This window comes from Notechis scutatus, chromosome Z, assembly GCF_049901735.1.
Source record: "Notechis scutatus isolate UNSWTSFEM ecotype Mainland chromosome Z, rNotScu1.2, whole genome shotgun sequence".
Classification (NCBI taxonomy): domain Eukaryota; kingdom Metazoa; phylum Chordata; class Lepidosauria; order Squamata; family Elapidae; genus Notechis; species Notechis scutatus.
Window position 1 is genome coordinate 59,350,823 of NC_142025.1, and position 21,222 is coordinate 59,372,044.

The window sequence follows — 21,222 nt, forward strand, 5'->3', positions numbered from 1 at the left end:
GCTGTCATGGCGGATTGCACAGGGACAGCAGACTGCGTGGAACAACCACATTCCCCTATGCCACTCAAAGCCCCAGAATAAAGCTCCAAGAAGGTTAAATTGGCTAGTAAAGGGAGCAGCCGATAAAATAAGGGCAAAAGCTCTCTATCCCAAGAAGGCTTCTAAAGCCGAAGAGAAGGATGCCAGAAAGTGCCAAAAGGCGCTGGAGAAACAAATCTCCAGAGCTGACAAACAAGCAGAGCGGGGCAGGCTTTCAAATTCGCCTCAGACAGATCCTGTCATTTGTTGCCCTATGCAGCAGCAGCCATTGCTTCTTTCAAGCACTCCAGTTCCAATGGCATGGTCACCAGAGGGCAATAGAGAGCAATTTCTTCAATTGCCTATTGCAACGGGAGACATGAAGGAGAAATTTTTCCCTTCTGCCTAGCAACTGTCTAAAGGCAAATTTCAGGCCCCAGAGGCCACATTCACTCCCACTGCAGGGGGGCTCCGCCCAGGGGAAAGACAGGAATCTGAGTTATCTGAGGAAATTAAATTACTCATTTCAGAAGCAATATCACATGGTATTGCTACAGGATTGGGGGGGAAAAAGCCAATCAGCTTCATTAGCATCCGAACTACCCTGCCATTTTAACCAGAAATATCATCTCCCAACAGAGGCCCTTAGGTTCCAGGGATCTTCATCTCCAGGCCATTCCCTGAGAAGTACGGCTTCAGCCTTGGAGGATGAAGAACAGAGGGATCAAGCCCTATTGGAAGATGAAGACCTCATTCCAGATCCTCCGCCCTTTACTGGCCTTTTCTGTTCAGCTCTTTTCAAGTTCCTGCTGCACAAGGCCCAAATAACCTCGTTTTCTCTGAACCTATCATAACACAAGAGGACATCACTTGTCCTAAACTATTTCTGAACGTAGTTCAGAGACAATGGGCTACCCAGGGTCATTTCCCACTCCTGGTGGAAATGACAAAAGTTTCTTCAATATGCCTACAGTGGATGAACCACTGGCAGCCTTGACCTTTCCCACCACTCTGTCTGGAGACATAACAGAGACCCTGAAGCAGAGGACAGGAAAGCGAAACTGAACTTCTGCAGGACCCATCAGGTGGCCACTTGGGCGGTCAAAGCAGCGACAGCCGCTTCCTTCTTTATTAGGCCCTCCTTGGTCTGGCTTCACCAGCTGCAAGCAAGAGTGGCACCTGAGGAAATTCAGCTTCACCAAGATATCAACAAGATGGTGACAGCAGCTGATTTTTTGGTTGATGCTTCCTTGCATGCTGCTCATTTTTCTCCAGGACCCTCACTTCCACAAAAATGTCCCGCCACTTGCTATGGTTTCGCCAATGGCAGATGGACACAAGGACTAAGTGGAGGCTCTGCTCCCTATAGGACTACACTATTTGGGGAGGCCCTAGACCCCTTTCTTGTTGAAAACAAGGACAAACAGAAGGTCTTGACCTCTATACCCAGGTGTGCGGATCGTCGCCCCTTGCCATATGTTCGTAGGCAGTCCTTTCGGCCAACAGACGCCGGCTTTGACCACGCTCAATTTTAGCATCCCTACTCACAGAGACCTGATAACCAACCAGAGAGATTGGGGTTTAGGGAAACATCCAAACAGCAATTCCAGGCCAAGTGGCCATTTTGTGGGTTAGGAGGTAGCCCCTTTCACCGCTTCAGATGACTGCCAGGCCAATCCCCCCATTGGGCATCTGGCCCTATTTGCAAACCAATGGGAGAACATCACGACAGATAATTGGGTCCTAAACATGGTGAGGCTAGGCCAATTCCTCTCCCCACCCCCAAGGCAATTCATCCATTGCCCTGTCTCCAAAAACAATATCAGGAGAGGCCTCATGGACACGGCAATCCAACATCTGTTGGATATTCACACCATCAGGTCGGTCTAGAGGACCAATGGGAGCACAGATTCTATTCCATTCTGTTCATAGTTCTGAAGACCTTGCGGGGGGTGGAGTTCTGGACTTCAAGAAATTAAACATCCACTTGACCTACAAACGGTTCAAGATGCAGTCATTACAGTCCAGCTTGGAAGGCATCAGACAGGGCGACTTCCTGACGTCCAGAGGCCTGATGGAGACTTACCTCTATGTCCCTATCCTTCTATTCCATTGAAGTTATCTCAAATTTTGCTATGCAGGCAGCACTTCCAGTACAGAGCCTTACCATTCGGCCTGTCCTTTTCATTAATTTCCATTCCTTAGGGGGTGCGCTGAAGAGCCACAGCTGCAAAATCCTGCACGCCCATGCTTGCCAGGTAACTCTGCTAGGGCTGTTTTCACTTTACTGCCCCACAGCTGATCATCGGGGCTAGGGGCCGCCATTTTGGAAGTGACTGTGTGGCAAGTTGTGCTGGCTATCCCAGGAGACTGGTCTTGCCGCCACTGCCACAACCCAGGGGAGAAGACCTGGGACAAGGACTGTTTCTAATTGGAGGATTAAGGAGGATTGAGCCATTAGCCTCTCTTCCCAGTGCAGTCTCAGGGCTCAAGCTACATGATGGATGATCGCTCAGTAGATAGTGTGGAGCCCAAGCATGCTAAGAAATTCTCCAAGAAGGCTAGATATGCAAGCAAAGATGCAGCAGACAAAATTAGGGCAAAAGCCATCTACTCCAGAAAACCTACCAGGGCAGAAGAAAGGGATTCAAACAGAAGACAAGAAGCCCTTGAAAAACAGTTTTCCAGAGCTGAGAAGCAAGCTGTGCAGGAGAGGTATTTCCCCTCCCCCCAACCAGAGGCTTGCATTTTCCGCCCTCAGCCATTGCTGCAAACCCTGCCTGCAATGCAATGAGCTTCGTCACCAGAGGGGGATAGCGAGCAGGTTTATTCACCCTCAGCAGGGGAAATTCAAACTGAATCTTTTCCCTTCCCGTGTTTGGCCCCTGATTCTGCAAAATCACAGATAAGGGAGAGAAATAGAGTTCCAGAGGCCACCTTTACTGCAGTGGGACTTCACCCAACTGACCCAATCGGACCTGGTTTATCTGAGGAGATTAAGGCCCTTAGAGCCCAGGCCATTTCCCATGGGGTGGCCTCTACCCTACAAGAGAGGAGCCATCCCCCCTCCTTGGGATCTAAGCATCCATTACAGACCATGCAATACCAGGTCCCTGTGGAGGCTCTTGGACACCAAAGAGAAGAGTCTCCTGTCCGCTCTGTTAGGAGCAGGACATCTGTGTTAGAGGAGGAAGAGCAAAGAGAACAGGGGTTCTCAGAAGATGAAGACCTGGTCCCTGAGTCTTTAAATCCTTTAAATCCTTATTACGTAAGGCCAGACCCACTGCCCAGATAGGCACAGAACCTTCTCCAGCAGTGCCACCTGACAACCGGGGCTCCAACAGTAAAGTGTTCTCTGAGCCCACTTCTATGCAACAAGACATACCTTGCCTCAAGCTGTTCCTAGACATGGTCCAAAGACTGGTTACAACCAGGCACCTTTCCCACCCTGGGAGGTAATGATAAGAAATTTTTAAATGTGGCTCCCTTTCTTGCAGAGGCGCTTCAGTTGCTCTCATTAGATGAGCGATTGGCCTTGATCTCTCCCGCCGCTTTATCTGGAGACATAGATAGAGGATAGAAGGTAGAAGTAAACTTCTGCAGGACGCACTAGGCCAATGCATGGGCTGTAAAAGCAGCAGTGGCCACTTCTTTCTTTACCCAGAATGTCTCTTCTTTAGCTTCAACAATTACAGGCCAGAGTTCCCTCAGAGGAAATTTGGATGCATCAGGACATTAATAAAGTGCACCAAATTTGAAGCGGATTCTTCCTTGCATGCAGCCTGTTTTTCTTCCAGGGCACTGGCCTCCAACCTCTCACTGCCTGCTATGATTCAGGCAGTGGCAGGCGGATGCCAGAACAAAATGGAGGCTTGCCTCCGCTCCATATTCAGGTACTTCTCTTTTCGGAGATGCCTTAAATCCATTTCTGGTAGAAATAAGGAAAAGTGCAAGGTCTTTTAAACCTTCACCAGGAGAGCAGATAGAAGGACTTCCCTCTATTCTCGTAGGTATCCCTTTCGTTCAACAGAGACAGCATAGGAATTTTCACAATTCCAGAGAACTTACCAGCCTAGATCCGATCGACCACCAGACAGGTCAGAGTTTTGGGACATGGCTAGGCAGCAGTCCCAATCTAAGTGGCCCTTTCATGGCACAGGAAGCCACCCCTTTCGCTGCTTCAAATGACTGCCGGAACCTTCCCATCGGCAGTTGCCTGGCCCTATTTGCAGACCGATGGGAGAATATCACATCCGATTCATGGATCCTGAGAACCGTGCAATTCGGCCTGTCTCTGAACTTTCCATACCTCTGAGGACTTTCACCCATTGTCCCACCTCCAAGAATCTCTTTCGAAGAGGACTTATGAACAAGGCAGTCCAGCAGTTGCTGGACATTCAGGCCATCAAGCCTCTGCTGGAGGACCAGAGGAGGCACGGCTTCTATTCCATTCTCTTCGTAGTTCTGAAGGCCTTGGGGGGTGGAGGGAAATTCTAGACCTCAAGAATTTAAACGCATATCTAGAGTATAAGAGATTCAAGATGCAATCTCTGCAATCAATTTTGGAGGGCATAGGGGAGGCGACCTCCTGATATCCATAGATCTGACGGAGGCCCATCTCCACATCTCCATCTTTCCCTCCCATCATAGGTTTCTCAGGTTCTATTATGCAGGGAACCACTATCAGTACCGGGCCCTGCCATTGGCCTATCATTGGCCCCCAGAATCTTCACAAAGGTGCTGGCAGCACTGTCCGCGCACCTCAGAACAATCCCAGAGCGGTTCAGTTGCTACCTGGACAATATCCTCATCCAGTCCAGTTCCAGCCAACAGGCACAGGCCAATTTGGGGACCACAATCTGTGTTCTTCAGGAACATGGGTTCTCATCAACTTTCAAAAAAGGCAGTTAGTACCATCCACCTGCCTGTTACACTTGGGTGTGGTAATAGATACCAGCCTATGCCGAGTTTACTTGTCCCAGGAGTACCAGGACAGCATCAAGTCCTTGATCAGCCAGACCAGAGCAGAAGAGTGGTTCCTTGGCGGTATTCTCCCAACTCCTGGGAAAAATGATATTGTACATAGCCATAGTTTCTTCAACGCGTTTACATGCCAGCACCCTCCAATGGTTTCTCTTATCATTCCAAAGGGCAGGGACCAGCACGTCCAATGTCAAGTTTCGGGTTCCCCTAGATACCTTCAGGTCCCTCAGATGGTGGGTTTCCCCAGAGATATCCAAAGGAACCCTATTCAGGGAGCCTGTTCGCATCACAGTAACCTCAGATGCCAGTCTATTCGGATGGGGAGACCATCTACAGGCACAAATAGCATAAGGGCAATGGTCCCCCCAGGACCTGAAACACAATATCAATTGGTTGGAACTCTCAGCTATCCACCTAGCTCTAAAGCAATTCCAGAGCTCGGTCTCTGGCCAACATGTCTTAATCCTGATGGACAACGTGGCAGCCAAAGTGCATGTCAACAGGCAAGGAGGGACTCACTCCAGGTCCCTCATGATCGAAGCAGAACAACTGGGAATCTGGGCAGAAACTTACTGTTCATCAAAGCAGAGCATATACTGGGGGCAACGAACACACAGGCAGACTACCTGAGCAGGACCAAGGTGGACAACTCAGAGTAGCATCTCCATCCAGATTTTTTCAACGAAATGTCTTGAAAATTTGGACAGCCGATACTGGACCTGCTTGCCACTCCAGCAAACAACCAACTCCCCCAATTCTTCTCCAGATTCCCGACTCCAGAGGCAGAAAGGGTCAATGCCCTTTGCAGCCAATGGCCCAATGGCCTACTTTATGCCTTCCCTCCGCTTTCCCTCATTCTGAGGTGATAAGGAAAGTACTACTAGAACAGGTGGAGATTCTGCTTATTGCTCCCCATTGGCCATAACACAGACAGTTATGGTACGCAGACCTGGTAAGCTTGTCAGTGTCCTGTCCTTGGATGATTCCTCAGGACAGGATCTCCCTCAGCCAGGGGGTCTTGGAACACCCGGAACCACAGTGGCTCCAATTAACTGCCTGGCACTTGAGAAGAGTATCCTAAGGAAGGACAACTTTTCACAAAAAGTGATACGGACCATCCAAGCTTCCAGGAGACCTTCCACCAATAGAATATATGACGCTACCTGGAAAGCATTGTGCAGGTGGTGTGCCAGAAAAGAAACTGATCCCACGACGGTCTCAATTCCACAGATCTTAGACTTTTTGCATGATGTGCTTGACAAAGGTTTCTCATCCAGCACTCTATGCAGACAGGTGGCCACCTTGTCCATAGTGCTGAATAATGCACCAACTGATAGCCTACTATCAGTTGGTATGCCCCTTCATCAAGGGAACAAACCACTTACAATTCATAGCTACCCCACATGGGAGCTATATAAAGGCCTGCAAGCCCTCACTCTGGCATCATTTGAACCTCTGCAGTCTACTAGTCTGCACTACTTAACATTGAAAGTCGCTTTCTTAGTAGCCATCAGTTCGGCCAGTTGTATATCGGAACTAGCGGCTCTTTCGGTCAGAGAAGTCCTTTGCACCTTCCACTCAGGCTTGTTCTACGTCTGGATCCCTCCTTCGTCCCTAAAATTAACTCACGCTTCCACAGGGCTCAAGACATTATCCTATTGCATTTTGCCCTGCTCCATCTCACAACCTGAAGCACAGATGGCACACATTGGACCTAAGGAGGGCACTCCGCAAGTACGTTAAGCAAACTTCATCTTATTGCAGATCTGAAGCCCTGTTTGTCTCATTTCAACTGTCTTCCATGGGTACCAAGGTCTCATCATTGACCATAGGCTGTTGGATAAGGGTGTGTATACCCAAGACCTATGAGACTCAGGCTCTTCCCGTACCCAGACAAGTAACCGCCCTTTCAACAAGAAGTGCAGCTACCACTGTAGCCTGAGCAACACAAGCCTCATTCGAGGATATCTGTAGGGCGGCGACATGGTCTTCCCCATCTCCTTTCCTAAGACAATACAACTGGACACATACGCTTTAGCAGAGGCATCCTTCGGCAGAAGAGTGCTACAAGTACACACAGGGTTCACAGGACCAGACTTCCTCCTGCCCATAGGGACTGCCAGCTTTGGTATGTCCCATATGTGTGGATTCTCCCATAGGCATGCTGGAGAATAGGCGTTGGCTTACCTGAACGCGATTTCTTAGCATGTCTTGGGAGAATTCATTCCCACCCTGGCAACTGTCTGGTCCAGTGTCCAGGTGGGAGGCAGAGCCAACGCTAATAAGATCATCAGGTGGCTGTGCCTTTGTCGTGACTGGGGACTTCCTGGCCCAACAGGAAGAGGCGTGGCAAAGATTAATGACTCAGTCCCTGGGCAGAAAGGTAGATTTAGCCCATATTTGTGGATTCTTCCAAGGTATGCTGAGAAATTGTGTTCAGGGAAGCCAACACCTAATTTTACTGTTAAAAGAGAATTTTAGAAGAGACTTTTTCGTTATCTTAAAAGAAAATTTATATCTAGCATGCAATTTGTATCTCTAAATTAAAATTGTAATAAACTTTTGCCAATTGTTTTCTGTTACTTTAGCAACTTGTTTTTAACCAATTTATTGCCAGCAGCTGATTTAATGGAGTTGGATATGGCAATGGAGCCAGACAGAAAAGCAGCTGTCAGTCATTGGCAGCAACAGTCATACCTAGATTCTGGTATCCACTCCGGTGCCACAACCACAGCTCCCTCTCTGAGTGGCAAGGGAAATCCTGAAGAGGAAGAAGTTGATACCACCCAAGTTCTATATGAATGGGAACAGGGATTCTCTCAGTCTTTCACTCAGGATCAGGTAGCCGGTAAGTAGTATTCTGTGATTATATTAATCATTCAACCATATATAAGTAGATTAAAAAGAGCTTACACTTGTTTCAGATATTGATGGACAATATGCTATGACCCGAGCACAGAGAGTGCGTGCTGCCATGTTTCCAGAAACATTGGATGAAGGCATGCAAATTCCATCAACGCAGTTTGATGCTGCACATCCAACAAATGTACAACGACTTGCTGAACCTTCCCAGATGTTAAAACATGCTGTGGTGAATTTGATAAACTACCAAGATGATGCAGAGCTAGCAACTCGTGCCATCCCAGAATTGACCAAATTATTAAATGATGAGGACCAGGTATGTGCACATTGATTCAGCTTGTATTTATTGTGATTGCTAAGAGTCATCCTTTAAAAGACTTTTGGATTTTGAAAACGTTAAATTTCAATGCATTTATTAGGTTGTGGTGAACAAAGCAGCAGTTATGGTCCATCAGTTGTCCAAAAAAGAAGCTTCTCGCCATGCTATCATGCGTTCTCCTCAAATGGTTTCTGCCATTGTGCGTACTATGCAGAATACAAATGATGTAGAAACAGCCCGTTGTACTGCAGGTACACTACATAACCTATCTCATCATCGTGAAGGGTTACTGGCAATCTTCAAATCTGGAGGTATTCCTGCTCTGGTTAAAATGCTCGGGTATGTGAATTAATTGATTTGATGTATCTATACACTATATGTTGGCCTTGGGTGGGATATTTCTTAATTTGACTTTTTTTTTATAGGTCTCCAGTAGATTCTGTGCTTTTCTATGCGATTACTACTCTGCACAATCTTCTGTTGCATCAAGAAGGTGCTAAAATGGCTGTCCGCCTAGCTGGAGGTTTACAAAAAATGGTTGCCTTGCTTAACAAGACAAATGTTAAGTTTCTGGCAATTACAACAGATTGTCTTCAGATTCTTGCATATGGTAATCAAGAAAGCAAGGTAATGCTTGAAATTATATTACGTAGTGAATTAGTAGTAAGTTGGGCAATTATGGGACACACAAAAGATTTTACTAACCTAATCCCATTCTTCTTGTGTTTAAGATTTGAACTTTGAGAATAGTTACATTTATGTTAGTAATAAAACACAAGTTACATATGCAGATGACCACAAGTTCATGCATACATAGTACTATTAGATAGAATTAGAAAGAATTGTCGTTGGTATTGGGAGATTAGCCCAGTGGTCTATGATATAAAATACTTCTCCCTCCCTCCCTCCCTCTCTTTCTCCCTCTCTCTCTGTCTGAAACAAACACACACACGCACATCATCTGAGATTCCAGGAGAAAATAGTTTTCTTTTTCTACTCATGGGTGGGCTTCAAAAATATCAGCAACTGGTTCTCTGCCCAGTTGCTGGGTGGGCTTGGCCTAGTCGGCCTCCTGCACCACAGCGGGGGGGGGGGGTTGCCCTCCCCAGGCTCCGGAGGCTTTCCTTGAGCCTCTAGAGAGTGAAAACTGCCTCCAGAAGCCCTCCGGAGTCCGTTCCGGCCTTCTGGAGCCTCTGGGAGGCCCATTTTTGCCCTCTCCGAGCCTCCGTGCAGGCCCTGCATTTACCTGACATCCAAATGGGCCGCGTGGGGACTCCTGGGGGGCAGCCAGGGTTGGGATTTGCCAGTTCACTGAACTGGCCATAAAACTAGCTAAGGATTTGCCCCAACCAGGGTGCACTGGCAGAAGCCCACCCATTTTTTCTTCAGTATGTACAGATATGCTGACAGCAGAACAGCATGAAGAAATTGCAATTCCATCTTTAAAAGGTTATCCTGATTAGCCTATATTGCTCTTTTATCAAATCCTTTCTTTTTTGGCAGTTAATTATTTTGGCAAGTGGTGGACCCCAGGCTCTAGTAAATATAATGAGGACTTACACCTATGAGAAATTATTATGGACCACAAGTAGAGTCCTGAAAGTACTATCAGTCTGTTCTAGTAACAAACCTGCAATTGTGGAAGCTGGTAAGTGCTTCAGTTTTCATTAAATCAGGACTGTTTTTGGACTTGTTTTGGAGTCACTCAAAAATTACTAATAATTTCCTTTGCAGGGAATAGCTAATAAAATTACTGTTTTATACTATATAGGGAATATTTTAAACTGGGTGGAATATCAGTATTGAGGCATTTTTAACAAAAATGTCAGCTAAGTAAACTAAAAACTATTGATATAGCAGACATTTTTCAAAAAATTCCATTCTTGAAATTTTAGTGGCTGTTAAAATGTATTTAGTATATTTTTGATGCTATTATTGCAGTCTTTATTCTTAAGATTTTTAGTACAGTATTTTTTGGACTATAAGACGTACTCCCAAAAAAAAGAAAGTGGCTAGAAATGTCTGTGCATCTTATAGAGTGAATACGGGCCTTTTTTTGCCTCCTGAACCATCCCATTTCTGCCCTCCCCAGCGTCCAGAAGTTCTCTGCAAAACAGGTTGCGTGGAAGGTTTGGGAGGCTAAAAACGGGCCCGTTTTTGGCCTCACAAACCTTCCACACATCCTGTTTTTGCCCTCCCCAGTGCCCAGAAGCACCCTGTAGGCCAAAATTTGAGCCAGATTTTGGCCTCCAGGGGCCTCTGCATGTCCCATTTGGCACTGGGGAGGCCGAAAACGGCTTGGGAGTTTGGGAGGCCAAAAACAGGCTTATTTTTGGCTTGCAGAGTGCCTCTGGATTCTGAGAAGGGCAAAAACGGGATGCATGGAAGGTTTGGGAGGCCAAAAATGGGCCTGCTTTTGGCCTGCAGAGTGCTTCTGGGCGCCAGGGAGGGAAAAAGGATGCAAAGGAGGCAAAAAAAAAATTCTTGTTTTCCTCCTCTAAACTTAGGTGTGTCTTATGGTCTGGTGTATCTTATAGTCTGAAAAATATGGTAATTTTTATATGTACAAATATTTGAGCTTTTGGATAGATTAGGCCCATATATATCACTTTATTTTGTAACTTCTTTTACCATGGTCTAGTTAATGGCTTAGTAGTTTGTCAAACATCAGATGTGTTACAGTCGGAAGTATATGCCTTATGTCAGGGGTATCAAACTCCGTCGTCGTCGTGGCATCACATGATGTATTGGGACTTTTTTTCCCTTTGCTAAATGGTGTGGGTGTGGCCAGCATGTGATGCATCTGGCCCATGGGCCGCGAGTTTGACAGCCCTGCTCTACACAGTTCCTTGAACATTATATAGCGAGTATACTTCAATTTCATCATGGTACATAAATACAGTAACTGTCCTTGCATTGAAGTAATCACATAAACAAAATTTCCTTCATAATGAGAGGTTGAAATATTGATAGAAAATATTAATTGATCGTTAGGTGGAATGCAAGCCTTGGGACTCCATCTTACAGATCCAAGCCAACGTCTTGTTCAAAATTGTCTCTGGACTCTTCGGAATCTCTCAGATGCTGCAACTAAGCAGGTATGGGTTGGGAACTTCAAAAGATTATTAATATTGTATTATAAACTGATCTTGGTTTTTGAAAATTATTTTATTACATTTAGTTGGTATGATACTATTTTGTGGCATTGCTCAAAACTGAAATTATGGTGTTTTTTAAAAAACAGTTTGAAATAACAGATAGGGAACAACTTAATGGTAAATTCAGACAGAATGCTAAATAAGATTTTCACCATAATCTTGGAAGTCTTGTGTAATTTCCTGTTTTCATGTTGAATCAGATTAATTAATCGGCAAATTACAATTTCATGGATATGATTGAAGACACAAATGTAAATGCTTAGTTATTCATAAGAAAAAGATATCTTTGGGCTCAAGCCACTTGGTTGAAATACCATCAGAACTTCTCTCACATTGTGCAATTGAAACTAGAGTATAAAGATGTTAAGTTATTAATATAAGGTTTTTATTTTTCTTAAGTGAAAAGCATAACTATCTGATTAATTGTATAAGACCAGGAGAAACAAATATATCAGTTTACAGCTTTATGATCAATTTATTATTTGGAATCTATATGCCCTTATAAAAGCAACTGCCATAATGATTTAAGCATTTCCATAGTGGTATATATAAATTTAAATGTAAATGAATTTAAAATATTCTTGAAATAAGAGGTTTCCCGTATGACTCCTGTTGGAAATAAACATTTATCTATATGTTCTAAGTATTCCTCAACAATTCCTTATATTTGTACTAGCTTCAAAGTACAATAAAGCCATTAAGTGTCTTTATTTAGAAAATGAGGACTTATACTTAAGAGAAATTACTGTTCCTTGAAGGACTGTTAAAGTGATACTGCTGATAAAACAAAAAAGCTACCTTATTGATAGAAGTCACAGGTGAGGGTATCTTTGCCAAAGTACCAATAATCTAGGGTGGGTCAAACAGATCTGGAGCGTGGTAGATTATATTTCAGGGTTTTTACAGGTAGTCCTTGCTTTGTGACCAGTTGCTTAACAACTGTTCAAAGTTGTAACAACTTCAAAAAAGCAATTCCACAACATTACCAGTGCCAGTCTCCCAGTCATGTGATTGCATTTCCCATGTTTGGTAATTGGCTCACATTTACAACCAGTTGAATCATCCTGTGGATACAGGACTGATTTCCCATGGTTTTTTGTGGTTTTTTTTTGTCATTTTCTAGCAGAAAATAGCAAAAAAACATCAATTGGATATGCTGATTCACTTATTAATCATGTAATTCATTTAATGACTAGGGCAACAAGACTTTATGATCATTGAGTCAAGTCATGTGACCCATTTAACAACCACTACAACTTAGAACCAAAATTCCATACTCAATTGTATTCATAAGTCAGGACTATCTATAATTGCATACATAATAGCATATGAACTCAGAAAAACTGATATTAAATCTTCCTACAGGAAGGCATGGAAGGTCTTTTGGGAACACTTGTGCAGCTTTTAGGATCAGATGATATCAATGTTGTGACTTGTGCTGCTGGCATCCTTTCAAATCTTACTTGCAATAACTACAAGAATAAAATGATGGTGTGCCAAGTTGGTGGAATTGAAGCCCTTGTGCGCACAGTTCTCCGTGCTGGTGACAGGGAAGACATCACTGAGCCAGCTATCTGTGCCCTCCGCCACCTCACTAGTCGGCATCAGGAAGCTGAAATGGCCCAAAATGCAGTGCGCCTTCATTATGGTCTACCAGTGGTGGTTAAACTCTTGCATCCACCATCCCACTGGCCTCTTATAAAGGTAAGGTGATTTGGTAATGCAATTATCACTATTGTCTTTCATTTGAAATGGGGTGGATGAAGTGCACAAAATCTAGATGGCTTCTAAAAATATATTACAAGGATGCAATGAATTAAAATTATTTTAAAGGCTTGAGTTGTGCAACTAAATTTTGCAGTACTGTGCAACATATCATTTCTTTCTAATTGCTTTCCTTACATTTGCAGGCAACTGTTGGCTTGATTCGTAATCTTGCTCTCTGCCCAGCAAATCATGCTCCGTTGCGTGAACAAGGGGCAATACCAAGATTAGTGCAACTACTAGTTAGAGCACATCAAGATACTCAACGTCGAACTTCAATGGGTGGTACACAGCAGCAGTTTGTGGTATGTGATACTTGATGCAGAATGTCATTAGTGTTGCAGGGACTTGTGGTAGAAAAGATCTCAAATTTTATTTACTTTATAATCAGCCAAGTATTTTTTTCAACCCTAGTTATTCATCTATTTGTTACAAATTAGTATTTCATGAAGTAAAATGTAGCATATAAATAAAAAATATGTTACATTTAAAGCAGTTAAATCAATCATCTGATTTCCATTAGTACCCTTCTTTATGGCTTTCCTCAAATCAGTACAGAAGCTGACACGAGATTGCAAAGGTAAAACCCTTGCCATGATTTACTTAACTGACAACTGGAAGTGCTGGAATTTCCATTGCAAAGCAGTGTGGTCATGTGACATTGCTCTGTACAACTGCATCACTTAGTGATAGGGAATTCTGGTCCCAATTATTGTTTTTAAGTGAGGCCTACATATCAAAATGACTTGTTTTATGAGATGAGTAGCTATATAAAATTTAAAAATAAATAAAATAAGTGGCATTTTATAAATACTGTAATATCTAAGGACTGGAGGCTTAGTACTCATTCCCATGTATAAGATTTTTAAAATTATTTGGGTCATTATACCTTAGATCACAATATCCTCAATACTTTGACATCTTAATAGGGAAATGGGGTAATAATAATAATAATAATAATAATAATAATAATAATAATAATAATAATAATAATAATAATAATAATAATTGTTATTATTATTGCGGTCACAGACCAAAACACAAGTACAACAAAAGAAGAACATGGGAAAATTACTCCTGAACAATTGGTCACCAAAAACTTGACTAAGGGGAATTACAGCGTTCTCTGATGGTTACAGCTCTTAAAAAAAAATTGGAAACCTGAGAAGTGATGTATGAGGAGCTATCCCCTAGACAATATAAGAACAAATTACTAACATTGGGTCTAGAAGGGTCTGTTTCAAGGAGAGACAGTAACTTAGATCTGCCTGCGTTATACATAGGGCAATATAAAAGGACATGCTCCACAGTTTCAACCTCAGCTCTGTCACAGGGGCATAGCCGCTCGTTAATCAGGAGCCTCTTAAATCGCCCATCCAGTAGTGCTGAGGGCAAGACATTAAAAAGCGAGCTAGGAGAAAGCTCTTCTATACTTGGGAATGGTTAGAGTGTAAAAATAGGAAGCCATTCTCAGTCCGTAATTATTAAATTGGCTGAAGATCAGAGGGGAGCAAATTTTGTTAGCTCTGGCTCGTAGATATTGCAAGTCAATGTTCACAAGCCGTTGGACTACCCTAAATTGGGCGTCCTTAACGCCATAAACTCCCAGGGCATCCCCTGTAAAACCTAGCAGGTGTAATTTCAGGGAAATGGGGTTTATATGTAAGTGTCTATACATCTGTTCCTACTAGGCAGACAGTAGTACATGAAACTGTGGCTCTAAGTACAAAAGCTACAGAACTCCAGATGATAACCAAGTGACAGCAAAGAGAAAATATTTTGTTGCTATTGGATAATCTAGTTTTTCAGACTGTCATGCCCCTATTAGAATCTGATTCCGAGGGGGAGGCTGAGCAGCTGACGGGAGTGGGAATGTGGCTCTGGTGGCTGTGGAAGAAACTGGGTAAGGGCAAAATCCGGCTGGGCAGAGCAGGGGAGAGGTAGAGCAAGGCAGAGGGAATTCAGAAGATTGTGTGGCTTACAGGTGAGGAAAGGGCCCTAATCCCCTTCTTTAGCTGTAGCTGGGAACACAGTGTTTAAAAAGGGAGTTTGCGCACAGCAACTCGTGGGAAGCAAATCGTGAGTTACCTTTTATGGTCGAGGCTTATCTGGATTCCTGGCATCTTCCCAACTGTGTTTTGTTGGCCTTTGAAGTCTGCAATTCCTTATCCTGCCCTGTCCAGTTAATTGCTGCAGCGTGGTTTGTATAGATTTTAATTTACATTTTATAGGTACTTTATTTTTGGACTGAATTTCCTTCATTTAAAGACAGTTCTTGGGAGAGTTTTTTCTCCAGCCGAAGGTAACTGGACATTGGGGGCAAAGTTGGATCTATTAAAGGGACTTTTCTTATTTATGTGACGGTGTTGCCTTTGTGCCATGCCCCAAGACATCACACAGACTTTGTACAATACCAAAATTCATAAAGAGATTTTGTGCAATTGGTTTACGCTGAGTTAGTGTACGAATATATGTTCTGGCATGATCTTCATAATCTCCATGCTGTAATAAATGTGTGCACTCATTAGAATAATTTTGGTACGTATTGCAACCAAAAAATACTAGTCCTTAAAAACACAGTTGTTATCAAGGCTTTTGTTCTTTCATGCTTGAACTACTGTGTTTCTCCAAAAAGACAACTCATCTTGAAAAGAAGCCCTATCACGTTTTTGAGCACATGTGATCAAATTAAGCCCCACCCACAAAATTAGCCCTAATTAAGACTGCCCACCCCAAGTTACGGGGTGGGGCAAGGCACATGGGTAAAAATAAGCTAGGGTGGGGATCGGGGGGTTGAGCTGCCCTACTTACCATGCCTCGCACACCCCAACACCTGCCTCGCCTTCTGCGGCCACTTGCCGCCACTCACACGCATCGCCTCGGCCTCCGTTTCGTCTTCAGATACCATCTGAAGGCAAAACGGAGGCCGAAGCGTTGCACACGAATGGCAGCAAGTGGCCACAGAAGAAGTGGGCCAGCAGCGGGCTCCTGCTGGGTGGGACAGTCGGTGCCACCACCGCGAGGCGAGTCAATAATTAGAACCCTCCAAAAAGAAGGCCTAGGCGGTTTTTCAGGGGTCAAAAGAAAATAAGACCTGGCCTTCGTTTTTGGAAAAACACGGCATATTCTTAGAGATTTGATATCTCGGTGCTCAAATTCTGACTCTTCAACCAAAACATCTACATAGGTAAACTCTAGCAGCAGGTAGTATTCTAAGTTTAGCTTTAAAAAGAGTTTGATAATATTCCTGAGGACTAGAATCATTATTGCAAATTAAAAATTAAAACCAGTTTAGCTGCTTTTTCTTTTCAAAAGTTAATCATGTAGGAGTTAAACTAATAACTTTTACTTGTTAAAGTATTGGTAAACTGTTAGTGTTAATTCACTAAGGGTAATCAAGAACATTTTAGTAGTAATTTTCAGTGAAGGTAAAGCCAAGTATATGGTCATGATGAGGATAAAATTATTCCAAAGGTTTGTACCCAGAGCATAGCAAGCGAATTCATAAGTTGTATTGCAATGTGGAAAAATAGGACATTGATATTTATTGCCTTAATGGACTATATTAAGTAGAAGTTCTTACCCAAGGGCTCTCTGTGAGGCTCAAAGCCATGTGCACATCTCCAATTTCCCCCAAATAGGGTAATAAAAATTTTGGATGTCTTATTTGTTTTGGGAGTAAGGAGCTAAAAGACAATATATTTATTAGATCTTGCAAATTTAATAATATCATTAAAACCATTAATGAATTTGATTAATTTTTCCTCTTAAGGTTTTTATGTAGAAAAATCAGCCTCTCAACATTTGTCAACTCAGAAACTTCCCTTTTCTCCCTTAATTGTCGTCCTCCCAAATGTGAAAAATAGGAATTCTGAATTATCCCTACCTGTTGATGTTGCAGTGTTAGGTATATTCCTTGAAGCCCTTAGAAAGGCAAAAATGTTTGACTAACTAGGAAACCTATCTGATAATTAAATTGTATGATAGCAGCTGAGTAAATGAGAATGTTCATCTGATGAGGAAGAACGTTAATAAGTGATGTTAATAGTAATAACCACTCTTGGCTTATGAATATTAAGTGTATTATGTTTTTCTACAGGAGGGTGTGCGTATGGAGGAAATAGTTGAGGGCTGCACTGGAGCTCTTCATATCCTAGCTAGAGATGTCCACAATCGGATTGTAATTAGGGGTCTAAATACCATTCCACTCTTTGTGCAGGTAGGTGAAGTCTTTTGACAGATACTAAAGCTAGTTATGATTTAATGAAAGTACATTGCATATGTTTTTTAAAACCTGTTCTGAGGTTGGTAGTCAATACAAAAATTGGTATTCCTGTAAAAAAATTGAAAATATGCTTGAAATCGGACTTCCGGTTTGCAGGGCTTCGGCGGCAGGCAGGAATCCGCGATTGTGCGCGGTTTCTGCCTGGGCTCGCCGCTGGAGCGCCCCGCGCCAGCAGGCTTCGGGGCTAAGCCACCCTGTAGAGGTGGTGAAGACGGAGAGACCCAGCAGGGTTGAGGGGAGCCGCACCTCTCCTCCTCAGCTGGCTAAATTTCCCTTTCCCGAAGGTGGTAAGAGCGGCGGTCAGAAATGGCCGCCTCAAGCACTCAACCGGAAAAGAAAGTGCAGGAGGAAGTTAAGTGAAAGTTTTTAGCTGACCGGGACAAAAAGTAACAACTAAGGTACCCTGGAATTTAAATTTTGCAAAAGATACATCGCTCCCAAAGGAGAGTCGGAAGCAGCGAACGAAAGTGAAAAGAGAAAGCTTTTTTTTTCTTCACTCTCCTTCCTCACGCTGACAACGAGAAGATCTGAATAAAGAAATCGGAAAAATCCGCTTTGGCATCAACAGGTAATTAAACTGGAAATATAATTAAATGCCAAAGGGACAATAAAGATTTCTGAACACTAAAAAATCCTTTTTTTGCTATAAGTGGGAAGGGAGAGGAAAAGAATAAGGGCAGGACTTGGAAGAAGGAGACTGCTTGGAATTCAAAAGAATTTAAAGTTAAATCTTAACAAGACTTCTAAAGGATACATTTTAACTGGAACTTTGCAACTAAATAGTAACCCCAAGAAGAGAAAGTGAAAAAAGAAGAAAGTGTTAAAAGAAACAGCTTGTGTGTATTCGGATTGTTTGGTGACTTTGGGACTTTTGGAAATCATATTTGAATGACTAAAAACAATTGGGTGGTTGTTGTTTTTTAAAAAAAACACTACAATGGCATCACCTCTGGATGAACTGGATGAACTGAAAATTGAATTTAAAAAATATAAAGAAGAGGAACAAGAAGGGAAGGGCTCCTTTGGTTCAATTTTTCAATTCTTAGAAATGGCGATTGGTGTCTACAAGAAACAACAAGAAAAGACTACGCAACAAGAAGATTGGGACAAAGAAGAAGCCATTTATAATGAACAAGTAATTTTATCTGGGGAAGAAAGGGGAAAGAGAATGGAGAATCTAAGACCTAAAAAAACAGCCAAAAAAGGGAAAAATAATGTGAAAAGGGGATATAATGTTGGAAAGCAACAGAAAAGGGAAATGGAGGTGGAGAGACAGGGGTAAAAAGGGGAGAGAGAAGCAAAGGAGGAAGGAAGGGAAGAGAAGTTACAAAGGTTTGAAGCAAGATGTAAAGAAACAGGACTTATTCAGAGATAATGGGTGAAAATGTAACTGAAAAAGGGATTCTGTAAAGGTACATAAGATTGTATTGTTATATTTGTAATAGAAATAATGTTAGCAAATTGGAAACAACATATGATTAAAAAGTGGAATAAAATAGTGTAATTTAGTGACTTTTGTGAACAAAATAAATGAAATGAAATAAATGAGAGAATTGAACTAGGAAGGAATGGGAACATTTTAACTACTCAATGTTTTATAAAATATAAGTGAAATGAGAGGGAACTAATTATGGAAAGTTTATAAGTGTTTCCATAGAAATATGATACTTATTTGAAAAGTAATGCGTAAAATGTTCAAGATTTAAATGAATATTAATATTAATGATAGAATTGAATTGGTATGGATTGTTGTTTTAATTATGTTATATATTTATAATTTTTTCTTTTAAAAAAAAATACATTGCATAGTTTTAGTATGTACCAAGCAGAATCCGAATGGAAGTTATGTATTATATTAAGTGTTATAATTTTAGGGGAAAGATATAAAGGCATCATACTCCAATCAGTGATCACAGGAGAAATTTTGCTTAATGAGAAAAGATAATAGATAGCTGAAACAGGACAGACAAGTATGATGGTCTGAATTGAGATGAAATAAATAAAATAACATTAAGAAAGTTGAAAGAGGAGAGAAGTTATATAGAAAATGTAGAATGGTAATAAGATATGGAATGGAATATAAAAATGAGCATGAATTTGAATTTGTGTCTGCACGAAGAGATGTAACCCGGGATCAGGCTGCTTTCAAAAAAGATGTTTTATGTTTTTATGTTCTATGTTTTGTTTGTTTATGTTTGTTTTTAAAAATAAAAAAAAATAAAAAAAGAAAAAAAAGAAAATATGCTTGAAATCCCCAGTGGAAATAGAATCTGAAGAGTTTCCTAAGGAAACATAGGTAGTCCTCGACTTATGAACTTGCAATTTTGAACCTGCAATTTTGATCACAAGTCATGATGGTCATTAAATAGATCACCATGTAATCATGCTTTATTTTACCCTTTCTGCAGCAATTGTTAAGTGAACCCATTGTTTGCTCTGAGGTGATTTTGCCAGAAACTGGAAGTAAATGCTAGTTTCCAGCAAAAACATTAATTGCAATCACATGACTGTGAGGTGCTGCAAATAGCTGCAAATTCAGGTTGAGCATTCAAATGCAGTCATGTGATGGGACAGCAATTGGAACTTCAAATCTGGGTTTTAAGTATTTTCTGTGGGTCCCTCATAGTTTCAAGCAACCCGTAAGTGACCAATTACGGGGATTTTCATTATTTATTTGCTCCGTTGCAACTATAGTCTAGTTGTGATACTCAGTGTAATAGCCAGGCATCAAGTTCTAGTTACTAATGATTTGTGTTTTAAAAACAACCCCAAATTTATTTATTTATTTTCCTAGTTGCTATATTCCCCGATTGAGAACATCCAGAGAGTAGCTGCAGGTGTACTATGTGAATTGGCTCAAGATAAAGAAGCAGCTGAGGCAATTGAAGCAGAGGGAGCTACAGCACCATTAACAGAACTACTACATTCTAGAAACGAGGGTGTGGGTAAGTGAAATAGATAGGGATTCGCTTTGCTTTGCTTTTAAGTTCCTCTGCTAATGTACTTTTTTCCTTTGATAGCAACATATGCAGCTGCAGTATTATTCAGAATGTCTGAAGATAAACCACAGGATTATAAGAAACGTCTGTCAGTGGAACTGACCAGTTCTCTTTTTAGGACTGAACCAATGGCATGGAATGAGGTGGGTTAGAGGGCTAAATTTTCTCCATTTAATTTTCTTCCTATTCATAGAATTCTCTTTGAATTTCATACTAAGTTTCACATTAAACATTTTAATCAAATATTACATGTAACTGTAAAAGTAATCAGGATTTAGACCAGTGGTTCCCAAAGTGGGCAGTCCTGCCCCCTGGGGCGTGGTGGGATGCCTTAGGGGGCGCTAAGAGGCAAGGGGGCCGGCTAAGAGGCAGCAGGGGAGCATTCAAGGCGCTGGCTCTACAGGCTCACGCCATTGAGCTCCTTGCACTGCTCCGGTGCAACAGTCAATGGCATCCATGGATTACCTAGGGGGAGGCAAAAGAAGGGGGGCTTGGACCACCTGCCCAATATCCAGGATCCCACTCAGCCAAGCCCGCCCCTCTTTGTAGTTACTGTGCCTGACAACAAGTTCACAGGCTGCCCCTCCCGCTAGGGATCAGCCTCCCAAGCTACCCCTCCCCCCTCCTGGGGCACTTACATCGTAGAGGGCAGTGCTGTTCTATCTATCTACCAATATATCTATCTACCAATATATCTATCTACCAATGTATCCATCCATTAGGTCTGTCTGTCTCTTTCTGTCTACCTACCTACCTATACATATGTACATACATACATCTATATTTATCAATCTACCCACCTACCTACCAATATATCCATCCATCCAAAAGATC

At 42.3% G+C, this 21,222-nt stretch overlaps 1 protein-coding gene and 1 long non-coding RNA gene across 10 annotated transcripts in view; one reads left to right on the forward strand and one right to left on the reverse strand.

Moving 5' to 3' along the window:
• LOC148128889 (uncharacterized) overlaps window positions 1–21,222 on the reverse strand; it is a 264,294-nt gene that overhangs the window by 129,654 nt on the left and 113,418 nt on the right. The window contains exon 3 of one of the 2 annotated variants that reach the window (XR_015746046.1): window positions 17,602–17,637. The exons of the other annotated variant lie outside the window; for it this stretch is intronic. This is a non-coding gene — a long non-coding RNA (uncharacterized LOC148128889). Of the gene's footprint in view, window positions 1–17,601; window positions 17,638–21,222 lie in introns of those variants that run through there. 2 annotated transcript variants of the gene reach the window in all.
• Window positions 1–21,222, forward strand: part of CTNNB1 (catenin beta 1) — a 49,217-nt gene that overhangs the window by 22,070 nt on the left and 5,925 nt on the right. For 6 of the 8 annotated variants that reach the window (XM_087947785.1, XM_087947784.1, XM_026678468.2 and 3 more), the window contains 11 exons: window positions 7,622–7,849; window positions 7,926–8,179; window positions 8,283–8,521; window positions 8,608–8,809; window positions 9,686–9,830; window positions 11,177–11,280; window positions 12,706–13,044; window positions 13,251–13,409; window positions 17,204–17,323; window positions 20,184–20,334; window positions 20,410–20,531. In XM_087947785.1, the coding sequence (XP_087803911.1) occupies window positions 7,622–7,849; window positions 7,926–8,179; window positions 8,283–8,521; window positions 8,608–8,809; window positions 9,686–9,830; window positions 11,177–11,280; window positions 12,706–13,044; window positions 13,251–13,409; window positions 17,204–17,323; window positions 20,184–20,334; window positions 20,410–20,531 (2,063 nt within the window). Of the gene's footprint in view, window positions 1–7,618; window positions 7,850–7,925; window positions 8,180–8,282; window positions 8,522–8,607; window positions 8,810–9,685; window positions 9,831–11,176; window positions 11,281–12,705; window positions 13,045–13,250; window positions 13,410–17,203; window positions 17,324–20,183; window positions 20,335–20,409; window positions 20,532–21,222 lie in introns of all 8 variants that reach the window. The other 2 variants (XM_087947782.1, XM_026678467.2) reach the window with 1 other exon arrangement.